At 38.6% G+C, this 12,916-nt stretch overlaps 1 protein-coding gene across 3 annotated transcripts in view; it reads right to left on the bottom strand.

Moving 5' to 3' along the window:
• Positions 1-12,653, bottom strand: part of LOC129097110 (uncharacterized) — a 28,828-nt gene extending 16,175 nt beyond the window's left edge. For 2 of the 3 annotated variants that reach the window (XM_054605842.1, XM_054605843.1), the window contains exons 1-18: positions 12,410-12,653; positions 9,120-9,188; positions 7,856-7,880; positions 7,729-7,746; positions 6,652-6,717; positions 5,529-5,656; positions 5,335-5,451; positions 4,127-4,184; positions 3,993-4,040; positions 3,484-3,552; positions 2,728-2,867; positions 1,798-1,929; positions 1,652-1,709; positions 1,458-1,538; positions 783-817; positions 561-629; positions 434-458; positions 304-327 (exon numbers count right to left, since the gene is read on the bottom strand). In XM_054605842.1, coding sequence (XP_054461817.1) covers positions 304-327; positions 434-458; positions 561-629; positions 783-817; positions 1,458-1,538; positions 1,652-1,709; positions 1,798-1,929; positions 2,728-2,867; positions 3,484-3,552; positions 3,993-4,040; positions 4,127-4,184; positions 5,335-5,451; positions 5,529-5,656; positions 6,652-6,717; positions 7,729-7,746; positions 7,856-7,880; positions 9,120-9,188; positions 12,410-12,436 — 1,189 coding nt within the window. In that variant the 5' untranslated portion in view covers positions 12,437-12,653. The remainder of the gene's footprint in view (positions 1-303; positions 328-433; positions 459-560; positions 630-782; positions 818-1,457; positions 1,539-1,651; positions 1,710-1,797; positions 1,930-2,727; positions 2,868-3,483; positions 3,553-3,992; positions 4,041-4,126; positions 4,185-5,334; positions 5,452-5,528; positions 5,657-6,651; positions 6,718-7,728; positions 7,747-7,855; positions 7,881-9,119; positions 9,189-12,409) is intronic. The other variant, XM_054605841.1, reaches the window with a different exon arrangement.
• Positions 12,654-12,916: the final 263 nt, after the last annotated feature.

Genomic DNA, 12,916 nt, shown 5'->3' with positions numbered 1-12,916 from the left:
TTTATTTCTTAACTTAGAGCAGATGTGAACATTAACCTGATCTTTGCAACTAAAAGATAGAAAAAAAACTTCTACAACTTGATACAATCAATAATTGTTAAGAAAATGTAAAAAAAAATGCAGAGACTATATTAATAAGTAAATTGATACTAAATCATTTCTATGAAAAATAACAATAAAATGTTATGCTATCCTTTTAAATAGCTAACAGGTTTAGATTTATGTATTTTCAGACATTTTTGACCAATATTGTTTTAAACTAATGAAGTTTTGGCACTTGTAACAAAAAGGAGAAAAGTGTACCTGTGTGGTCTGAACCATCAGCACCTGTAGGAAAGGGAGGGAAAAAAATGATATCCTGCGTAAAACAGCTTGACAATTATACACAATCTGATTTATATAATATGATAAATGAAAGAAAAGGGAATGGTACCTCCCCCAAAGAATTTCTTCACCCTCTATAAAAGAACATAAGGGACAGTATGTTAGGTCTTATTTTGTAGTATATCATGTATAATCACAAATACTTTATGTAGGAAGCTATGAAAATATTCATATACCTCTTTGTGTGTGTAATGTGACAAATGTCTGCAAAAGGTAGGAATGTTCATAAAGCTCATACTGCAGTTCTGCCGGAAAGAAACAAAAGAAAAGTCAAAAGAAGTTTATTGTATTCAACAAAATTGTGTTCTTAATGTTCCACAACAAAATAGATAGTATTAGGTACAGTATTAGTATCTAGGCTACTGCAGTGAAATGTGTAATTGTGATTTTTTTTTTACCTGACAGCGTAGTTTGTACAATTGAGAACGAAGCTCTACAAAAAACAAAGAAAGTGGAATGAAGTTGTCAATTCAAATCGGTTAGTTGCAAAAATATTTTCAACATAACTTTTTAAAAATAGAAGATTGTTTTATGAAATCTATAAAATGTCTGGCTATACACGCTCTTATGTCTGCCTCGACAGGTCGTTTTGCTAAATGAATGCATAAACTGTATCTGTGATTAAAGAAAAAATTGTTATTTTGTTTGAATAAAGTAGTAATACTACAGTGTCCAATACTCCATTACAAGTAAAAGTCCTGCATTCAATTGATTACGTGAGTAAAATTACAAAAGTATTAAAGTAAAGTACCAAAAATAAAAAGGTTCTCATTATACAGAATGGGCCATTTCAGAATAATATAAGGCCATGCAAGGCTGTGTAATAAGAGGGGGTGAGATCAACAGCTGGCATTCTCCAGTTCTAGGTATGTTAATGGCAACTATTGTATAAACTTGATTATTAATCTGGCTTTTCTGTTGTCAGGTCTCCATACATTAGACAGTGTGGGTCTTAGCACATCTCAAGACACCGTTTGAGATATAACGTATCATACTGTATGTCATCTTTGTATGACTGATGTGTATATTGTAAAACTAAAATCTAAAAGTCATAAAATAAATAAAATACATACCCAACTTGTTCCCAGGTTTTACTATTGTAATCAAGCTGCTCTCCTTGTTTTCATTTCTGATGGATTCCAGTTCCTTCAAAGCTACAAGAAACCACAGGCTCAATTGGTAAATCATCATTCTGGGTTCCAATAAAGGTTTAGTTTTATTAAGAGGAATATAACATAAATTGAGCCATGAAATAATAAATACCAACCATCTGCATAACAAGTGAATTTCACTGATGTGAATTTGGCAGGCTCCAGGCTCACTTGCTGCAACAGAGAGTCACATGGTTTCAAAATAATACAAAAAACGCATACATTTGGAAACCTGCACTGCTGACTTTGTACACTATATTACCTTCATATCAGCACTTGCAGTACCATGAATGTTCTCTGACTGCTTAGCAAAATCAAGCATCATGGAGGCGAAGGACTTAGTGTAATCCTGGTAGGATTCCTTTGCCAGCAGAGTAGACGGGTGCCACGCTTTCTGCACAGATTAAAACGGATGTGATTTACACAAATAACCAACAAGAAGACAAACACTGATTTCAGTTTATGAGGATTCATTACTCAACCTGACATCATCAGAACACAAACAACCACCAACAACTGAGGTAGATAATGCAGCCAATGCACGTCAAAGTGTTTACGTGATAAGAACCAAAATCTGTCTTTCTGATATCCTGAACCAGATGGTGGAAATCGCCTTTGCACTTGGCTAATTTAAAAAACACACAAAACATTGATGGGTTTAAAATAAAAATATGTTGTACTTAATACATTGGACAGCATACCTTCAGACAGAAATCAAAGAATTGAAGTTCACTCATAGTACTCAAAGAACAAGGAAAACACACGATTAGCCGCTACACTACTTACACAAGGTTACACACGGTCAACAGGTCACAATATTCACATATTTAACTCCTGCTGTTGCTCCAACCTTTTCTATTGTTCAGCTCTGCTTTGTATGTCCAATATTTAGAGTATACATTAAAGACAGAACAAGTAGGATTTTCTAATTATAAGTTTCCAGCAGAGAAAAGCCAAGGTTCCATCATTCACTCTCTATACAGTCCCTAAAACACTTCGTCTGTATGACCGACATCCTTGATAATACCTGGTGTTGTAGACATTCCCTGTATTATCTTTTTATTTATCATCTATTTTATGCCTCACTTTTTGCAACAACCGTGGCCCAAGCAAGTCACTGTGCCTGATTAGACATCTTCTCAGGATCGTGTGGTGATATTCGTTTCATGAATGTTCTTAAGTCCTTACTTACAAAGTAACAATAGATGTGGTCGAAGCTCAGGACATGTTTGATGATGGCATGGGCGGCCAAAGTTAGGTGGCAGAGTGTGCAGAGGTAGCTTCTCTTCTCAGTCTGCCCGACACAAATGCATTCAACAAGGTGCTGCATTCCTACGAGAACATGATCAGAGAAGAAACGGGGAAGAAGTTCAAAAGGAAAGACAACAATGCGGTTGTTTATAGCACGAATATGAACGTGATATTAATCTCAGGGATTTGTTAAATCCTTCCTTGGATCTATTAATTTTGTTAAATTGATATTATATTATTATCACTGTAGAGCCGTGACAAGGCAATTTATACCATAAGAAAGCAATAAATTAATTAGTGAATTTATTTAATTTGTACAAAATCAAACAAAGATTTAAATAAAATGTTCGCCTGTCTCTTTCATACTCCTCCTGTTCTCCATACTTAAAGCTGGGGTAGGCAGTTTAAAATGCTATAATAACCTCTATAATAATCTCCTCTTGGCTCAGATTTCAGGCTTTAAAAAATCAAACATGTTTCTGTAGACTTTGGCCAATCCTTTCAGGAGAGAGGTTGTGTGAGGAGAAGAGAAGCAGGAGGAGGGCTGGATTTTCAATTCTGGCTTTTTGTCTTTTTTTTTCCTTTTGCCAGAAACTACCTATCCCTGTTTTTAGAAAACCAGCTTCCTCCAGGAGAATGTCACTACCAGCTGAATTTTGGATCCGAAAAAATGACATTTTGTGAGTAATTTACTGACCAAGAAGTCGATGTTCTCTGTTGCTGTCTCTTTGGTATGTTTGTATCATCATCCTCTTTGGCTTGACAGCTAGAGGGAAAAACACAAGATTGCAGCGATGAAGCATGGACTGAGAGATGATAAATAGTAAATCTAACATAGATAAATAGTATATTGAGATATCAGAATCACCACAAGGTCCAATAGTAGCTGTTAGGGATTTTTGGATTAAAAATCACATAATTTACATCAACAGATTGAGTTATTCCAAATATCATAGGATTGTAGAGCCTTAAATTTGTACTGAAATGCAGATCAATTGATATGATTGAAAGTACCAGAACAGCTACTAAATGGCCCTTGAGTTGAGACTGTCTTCTTGACTGCTGAAGCAAGGTGGAGCGATTATTTCAAGTGGAACAGACTGATAAAGCACTGCTTGATTTTGGTTATTGAACTCCATAACTCTCTGAGTTCTGACTAAACCATAAGCAGAAATCATGAGAGTTATGAGAGAGATGTGCACTCACCTTCAAGTAGCTTGAGAAGCTTTTCATTTTCACTGAGAATGCGCATCACTGGGGAGTAGAATCAGATCATGGTCATTAACAAACAATTTGATAAAATTCTCAAACAAATATTGCATAGAGATAGAATTATATACCTTCAGAGTAGGTACTCGTTTCAAGTTTTTTTAACAGATGTCCAGGTAAGTCCAACAGCTGCAAAGAGAAAATATGCTGAAAATGGACAATTTCCTCTAAAAATCTAAAAAGGCTTTAATCCCACCAACACAAATAATGTAACACAGTCTCTTTACATGGCAGTGCTTTGTAAACATAAAATAATAAGAACTAATGGGGTAGTGGATTGAACTAGAAAGGTTGTGGTGCGTCCAAGCGGCAACCTTTGGTTCTGCCAAGTGAAGCCAATGCGTTTTCTCTACTGGGCGTCATTGGGCGACTCCTCAGTTGCAAAAAGAAGTCCAACTGTACGGAAGTCTATTAGAAAATGACACTACTTCTCAATTGAATTATATAAATTAGTTTATGGTCTCAATTACTAGTTTCAAGTCTTCTTCGATACAGCATGATGTTCATTTAATAAATGATGGTCCATTTAGAGTAAAATAGATAATAAAGCGGCGTATGCTTTAGGGCGGGATTACTTTGATTGACAGGTGGCTGCCGACACCAGAGCTGTATATATACACACAGTCTATGTGTGCGTCCTTGACATTGACCATGTAACAGTACAAATAGCAACATGTCAGTCTTTGCTCTGTTTCAGCTGCTCAAATCAGCACATTTTAAGCAGACATGATTATACATGTCAGCAAACTGCTTGCTAATAACATATTCAGCAGTTACAGAGCAACGTTACCATTCATTTACAGTCGTGTTTGTGAACATCTGACAAACCCAAGTCTAACATTGGGTTCCATTAAGCTTTTGGTCTCTACCAACTACTGAAGGGAGAATTCTGCTCTTTAGATGCTAAATTGCTCCACTATGTTAACAAGCAAGTCGCTAACTTTGTATGTTTGCTGTTTGGTGTTAAGTAGGTAGTTTACAGAGAGTTTTGAGAACTTGAGAAAAGCTGTGTAATGTTGCAGCCAAAAACAACACGGACAGCAGTGAGACTGAACAAAAACATTAAAATTGTGCGCTGAAAAACCGAAACAAACCAAAAGCCACAAAGAAGCTCCATAGAGCTGAGAGGAGCAGAAGAGTTGGGTGATAATTCTCAGTGGGTTTTCTCTTCAAGCAACCCCTTTCCCATACAAATATTGATGGGATCCATTGCTGATATAATATTATTGAATTATAAATATACATTCAAATGAAAGATTCCAGGCCTGCAGGTACAAACCTGTAGGTGTCCGCCCCCGCTGTCTTTTACTTTCTGTGTGACCTGGGGCCTCAAAATGTCTTTCATGTTATTGCTGGGGATCCAGGAGAACGTCAGTGCATTGGGGTTTGTGTGGCTCTAAATTACAAAATTTGAATCAAATTGTGCTTCCAAATTTCATACATTGGTTCATTTTGATGATATTCTGAACTTACAAAGCAGTTTCTGCAATGGTCAATATCCGAGAGGTGGTATAAAATCTTGTCTGACGGACGCTTTTCTTCACAGACATGGCACAGGTAAAAAGATCCATGTGTCTCTAGACTGAAACACAAAGTCAAGCCTGGAGGAAAGTACATTCAAAATAGATTAATTACTTCAAACATAGTCTTTTACATCTTCGGCAGTATAATACATCGTTGTAGAGGAAAAATGATCATTTAATGCATGACCTTTGTATTAAGAATGACTCTCTGTGTTATACTGTTATTTGTGGCCTGCGCGAAGGCATGACGGCTGCCTTTCCGCTTGAACTATGCTCAAACCCCTGACGTCTGGCTGTCTTTTAATACAAATGCCTGATCTGTATACCACACTGGTGTGCCAAATGCTGTCTGAGACAAGAGTGTGCCTTCACTTCACCTTTCTTTAATAAGTATTGACTCTCTGTTCCATATTAAATATGTCCATCCCTTCATTGAATGTAACTATTGATGTCTATCCCTTCAGTTGAATGTAACTATTGACTCTTTGTTCTTATGCATATAAAAACCCTAGTGAAGATGCACTCAAGACCGATTCCTCGGCAGTCAGTAGCTGACTGTCACTTTGTTGGTTTCGGTCCTTTTGCGCAAAAGCTTATAAAATATAAACAAAGATAAATTTCTCTTTGTTGGTCTCCCTTATTCGGTCAACTTCCACCACAATCGTCATAGGTTTACATTTGTTATAATATCCGACACATTACGAATTCAATATCTTTTAATGAACCACCTAAAACATGTATTGTCAAATATCAAGAAGTCATATAAACAAGCATAGAGTAAACAATCCTCTGTCTGCATAGATTTCTAGTTGATTGTTGAATTTAACACTGTGCTCTAGGGTTGAAAACAGTATCATTATGTTGCTGCGTTAATTTAGAACTCACGGTTCAGTTTAAGTAAAATTGATGGTACTGAAAATTGAATGACATGTCAATCATGAGCACAATGTTGCCCTGCTTCTTCATCATATTGCCGTCAAACTCTGCTACAGTAAAAGCCAGGAGTGGTTTGTCTTCTGATGGGATGCATGAGAGAAAAAGATAAACAACCAACCAACTTAAAACACACTAACCTGTGATGGGTTGCCTAATGTCTCGTTTGGATCTCTGACCTAACAATATAATGGGTGGAAAGATGCCTGTAGAGTAGATAAAATGGAAGAAAAAAGTGTTAAGCTTGAGCTTCTCAGGACAGCCCATGTGACATCGTTCTTCAAATAAACAGGTTGAGTGAGGATATTTAGTTAGTTAGTAACTGTGCATTGTTATTTGGACCATCTCAGTATACACAATGGACAGAAAGTGTGTTCTGAGTCTGACTACATCTAAAAGGAAGAAACCCTTTTTTTCACAACACCCGCTTGAAGGTAGGGTGAAAAGAAATTAGGTTTAAATGAAAACGTTTAAAATGATGTAAAAAAAATAATAATTAAATACCGCAAAATTACACTTGGCTGAAAAGTTGGTGCATTGAAGAAATGATGCGACAAGGTGCAATGGATACAGAGCACTGATCCATGTTGTAAGGTTGAGAGACTGTAACCTTCCCAAAATGAACACGACAAAAATGGAAATACCATATTTCCATCATGTTTTCTACATTGTTATCAATAGTTTGAGGATTTACGGGTGCTTTTTTTAATTACGCCATCTTGTTGGATGAAAACTCGTATTAATCATGCAAGTCAGCTAACATATGCACGACATTGAAACCTGTCTATAGAGTTGAACGAAACACCCTGAATCACACTAAAGAGTTTAACACTTCTCTTCTTTAAGATCATAATAGTCCACAGAAGCGGATGTGGAGAATGAAAGAAAATAATTTGAGAGAAAATGTTCAGTATGAGATGTTTTACGATGGAGCGTAAATTAAACAGGGTATTTTGCTGGAACCCATAGCCAGGGTTAAAGCGCAAAAAAAACAAAAACACTGGAATGCGTAAGCAAAGGCAGGAAAGAACAAGCCTGTTAATGGAGAGTATATGGATGTAAACAATGAAGGTCTCATTATGAAAAATAAATTAAAAAATAGATAAGAATGAACTAACTTTGTTAGGCGTCATGCATTTTGGTGAATCACACTGAATGCAAACAGGAACTGTATTTACAAGAACCAGACATACAAGAAGGAGAAAAAGCAGGCTTACCAGAACCCTTCGAAATATCTACAAAGTAAACAAATACAAAAATGATTAATTAACTCGACATAAAAATCTGAGTTGCACATATTATGCAGGGAACACAAGAAATAAAAAGGTAAAAAACAAACATTACCTTGCTTGAAGACTTCTGCGATTTTCTGTTGGTAAAGAACAGAGGAAACATGAAGAGGTGAATTATTAAGGTTGAGGCAAACATAGAAACAGGACTATGGAAACTGTCTCAAGATTTCAGTTAACTGGACTACTGCACTAACTGAGTCAAACACAGGACTGGCTCTCTTCACTCCAATGGTCCAGGGCTTCCAGCTTTAACTCAACACAGTTAACCAATTATTATTATTATGACATCTTATAATGTTCAAGAGACAGATTAACTCTTTGAAGTAGTGGACAGGATGATTTTTATGTACTGACATAGAATAATCTCATTTCACGTATTTCATGTCTTTATCTTTTTGGATACATTCTGTATACCTTTCATAGATCTTTCAATACTCATTACAGTTCAGGCTGAAGTTATTGTATGTGTGCCTGAGAGTGAGGGTATCACAGGTTCCCCAGGTTGGAGGGAGATGGAATTAATATAGGCAGTTGTAAAGACATTTTAAAAAAAAAGAGGTTTAACATCTAGTATTTGTGTGTCATGTTATAACAGAAGTCCCAGTCAAAATAATGTGCCATTTATGTTTTAGAAATATGCCTAAATCAAGTTTTGACTTGGTGCCTGAATTATTTTAACTTCCTTGGGCCGGTGTCTTCAGAATGATCAATGCAGCAGTCAATTTCTGTATCAGGTAGTCTGCGCTCTTTGCCCAGGCCCCTTTTTATGTAGCATTATGTACATTTTTGTGTTAAGATGCTGACGTGCTCTGAAACTGCTAAATGCATTGAAACATAATATGAGTGATTGTGGAGAACCATAAGTATTACCATGTTTCTCTTGTGTGTTTGTGTAAAAGTATCCACTTCGCATATCAATGCATGAAAACCGCAGCCAGGATGTAAAGATGGGGGGGAGAGCAGTTGTCTCGCCCACAACGGAAGTGGCAGAAAAGTGTTTGATAGATAGAAAATGTGTGTTTCATACCCGAAAGGAGGTTAAATACAAAGCAGAACTTGTTCCATGAACTAAGCTAGGGCAGAGAGGACGTGGTTAGTTTTGTGACGTGTGTTGCCCAACAGACCAAAGCCACACAGTTCAGGACAAATGTAAACTTTAAAAGCACCTGTTCATATCCCATCACCAGTTGAGTGCAAACAGGAAAAATCTTCGTGTTTACTTTTGTTTGGTGAATGGTTCAAAGTGCGAATTTTGTGCCAACTTCAGAAAACACTCTGAGTAACCTGGTAAAGTGCACGTTGAGTTTGATGCCCACCTGTTTATGTGCATGTGAATGCATGTGTGTCTTCATTTCAAACACCCTCTCAAATGTGGTGAGGCAGACCTGCAAGAAGAAAAGAAAAAAAAAATTATCAGCTACATGAAATAGAAGAACGGACATTTGTTTCCATGAGCCAAGATTTGTCAATTCCAGTCCTCCCTTTAAATAGGGAGGTTTGGTTTTTTTGTACTGTATAACAGGAAACCTCCACCAGGGAAACCAGTAGCCTTGGATTACACTTTCATCTACCATTTGTTTAGGAAACTCAAGGTCCAGCGGAAAAGTAGCACATTACAGCATGGGGGGAGGGAAAGTGAGGTGGAAGGCAGGTTGTTTGTCCGGTTTGACCGTTTGTTCCTCCTTGCATGCTGGGACAAAAAGAACACAGCTGTGTTGCAACACCCCCCGTCTAAACACACAGTTCAAATGCTCAGCCAGAGGTCAGTGAACAACTGGATGGACCATTCAACACCACAGATCCTCCTTGAGACAGGGGTAACTTCCCCTTCATATAGGACCGCCGATTATGACAAAACCAATACTCCTTTAGTTCACATAACAACTGAACCATCTCCACAAACTGATGAAAGTCAAGCCAAGCCAAATCATAATAAACTACCACTATCGATTACATCTAAATGTTTGAAATCAGTTCTGCATACTTCAATTAGTGTGAATATAGAGTGGTTTGAATGCTTTAACATATAACCTGTTTGATTTAGTAAATGACCAAAGGTTTTTTTTTTTTTTTTTTTTTTTTTTTTTTTTTTTTTTTTTTTAAACCACAGCCGTGCTCTTGAAGAGACTGTAGTCAAAGCTCCCAATTAAAAGAGACAGAAAGATGTTATTTATGAAAAGGAGATATTGAGGAAAATCTATCTGATCAAGGTTGTATGAAGTCAGTGTGGGGGTCAAAGGACCCCCAGAGGGGGATATGTTGAGGAAAATCTATCTGGTATTGTCATGTAAATATTACATTCATATGTAAATGTAAATGTACACATACAAATATCGAGCACAGTATATTTTGTTTATGCTTTCACATCACACTATCACTGTGCATATTGCGGTAAATGTTACGAGTTCTCTTAGAAGGTCAAATACTCCGAGCAGGGCGTTCTAGTGCCTGGTCGTACGATGGAAAAGGAACAGAGACACATACAGAAAGATTGTGCTCATGCTGCAGAGAAACCAGATAACAGAAACCCAGTTTCGACTAACTGATAAGGCCCTCAGAAAGCCTAAACCAAGAGCCGCCTTCCTTTTTTAGGGACCTATGTGGTATATTTTTAGGTCTTGCACAATACAGCGAAGGCCCCAAGGTCTTTGTCCTTATATGGGAAGAAGATGTGCCGGATACCAGGGGGGGAAGGGTAGATGTTTAGACTAACGGAGCCCCAGACATGGTCTGGACTTCATCCCAAATGTGAATAACATGCACCCTATATAAGGAGGTTTAAGAGCCCGAAAAGGAGGGAACTCACAGATTCGACTCGAGACCTCCGGGCGCTCTAGACGTCCGTCATGACATGTGTTGCTTGTTTGTAATAAACTTTATTATACCAGCAAGAACAGTGTCCGCGGAGCATCCTTCCTCATCACTTCAACAGCACTGTCGCATGAAAGATACGACACCTATCATATTCAACTCATAAAGTCTATATAACATGATGCGCACTCTGTTTAAGCACCTTTTAGTTGCTGAACTTCTCAGTACTGCTAGGCCCGTGCACGTTCAACTGCTGGGCGACATACTCCTGTTATCCTACAATAAATGTCACAGTATACAACTTTATAGCCATATTTAGAACTTGTTATATTGAACCCCAATAACCTGGTTGTTAGGATCATCTGTGGAAATAAGTTGACTTGCCAAGAACAAGTTGTTGTTCTTGGCATTTCCCATAACAGAGGTAACGTCATGCCAGGAAATAAGAAGAACATGTCCGGTAGAAGGATAAGCTGTTTTTCCAAAAAGGTTTTCATGACATTTAAGAACAGGATTCAAGTAGAAAACCAGGTTTGTTTCGTTATGGTCCACTTGGCAAGATGTGATGGGCTGGTGGGATGACCACAAAAGTATATAAGATATGATGAATGGACAAACGTGTTGAATTTTGTTGTAAGCTAGTGTCGTATCTTTCATGCGACAGTGTCAAGACCATGCACGGGGCTCCGTCATTCTACACATTTGACCTTCAACCCCTGGTATCCTGCACATCTGCTTCTTATATAAGACAAAGACACTTGGGGCCTTCGCTGTATTGTGCAAGACCTGAAAATATACCACACTAGTCTGCAATAAAATATCCCCGCTGGCTGCAAACTCCAAGAACTGCGTCTCTTCAATGGTTTTCTGCCACAACAGGGGTTATGATAAGGGAAAGCTTGCCACATCTGGAGATTCCAAAAGAATGAGGTCAACTGAGTGTAACTAATAAAACATCCAAGGAAACGGAGGAAGGGCTTACAGATCCAGAGGCGGTGACACTGAATAAGACCATGTCAAGAAGAGAACATATCAGCTCGCTCTCCAGAGAGTCAACTCAGGTTTAATTCTTCGCTTGAGGAATAAACTTGATGCATCGAACTCTGTCTGTTTCCAATGCTTTTGTCGTATCTTTCATGCGACAGTGCTGTTGAAGTGATGAGGAAGGATGCTCAAGAGTCATACAAGCACGCACGCACACACACACACGCACACGCACACACACACACACACACACACACACACACAGAGAGAGAGAGAGAGAGAGAGAGAGAGAGAGAGAGAGAGAGAGAGAGAGAGAGAGAGAGAGACAGAGAGACAGACAGACAGACAGACACACACACACACACAGACAGAGAGACACAGACACACACAGACACACACACACACAGAGAGACAGACAGACAGACAGACAGACAGAGAGAGAGAGAGAGAGAGAGAGAGAGAGAGAGAGAGAGAGAGAGAGAGAGCTTTCAAATAAAGGGTGAAAAGATGCTTTTTGTCTTGGTCAAATAAAGTGCTTCTTGTTTTCTTCTCACTCTCTGAGTAGCACGAGTTGTTTCTCTGCTCACTCTGATTAATGTTGGTATCAGAATTAAAGCTGCAAACTCAAGATAGCAGACCAATCTAACAAAGACACAACACGCAGTAACAGAAAGCGTCCGACTGGTCTCAATGCTTCCAGGGACTCTTGTTCCCTTGTTTCCGCTCTCTCTCTCTCTTCCTCCATTTGTACAGCAGCAAAACCAGGCTGTCGGTGCGGTGACTTCCAGGCCATGCAGGAGCAAGCACGTACCTGGCAGTCGAGGCTGATGCGCTCCATGAGGAGACGACACAGCCGCTGTGAGCAGCACTGTGATCACTTCTCTCCAGACAGGGGAAGGGATGTCAAGAACAGAATCGGCTGCAGAGAAAAAAACAAAACTACTCTGAAGTGAAGCCGTCGATATCTGGCTTCAGGGACCACGCTTTCTTCGCTTGAGTTTTCATGCTGGTCCACAAACGCTGCAAATGATTTTGAACTGGCTGCAAAAAAAAAAACCACATGCATCAATCTGCAGGAGGTGTGACGTCAGAGGCGTGACTCCGCCCCCCTCCTCTCGGAGCGTGTTTAGGGATCATGTTGACAGGATGCAAACCTACTCAATTAGGTTTGGGGATTAAATAAACCTTTTCTGGTGGAGATAGGTTGTTCTGCAGCAAGTCTCGCGAGAATTTGCAAGTTTTTACAATTAGTGTTTTACCCTCTTTACCATCTAGTCATGGTTACGACCCACAAACATGCTGGATACTGCAATCAGTG

The sequence above is a fragment of the Anoplopoma fimbria genome, chromosome 10 (genome assembly GCF_027596085.1).
Source record: "Anoplopoma fimbria isolate UVic2021 breed Golden Eagle Sablefish chromosome 10, Afim_UVic_2022, whole genome shotgun sequence".
NCBI lineage: Eukaryota > Metazoa > Chordata > Actinopteri > Perciformes > Anoplopomatidae > Anoplopoma > Anoplopoma fimbria.
The sequence above is the reverse complement of the archived record's forward strand: the minus strand, read 5'-3'. Positions and strand labels throughout refer to the sequence as shown.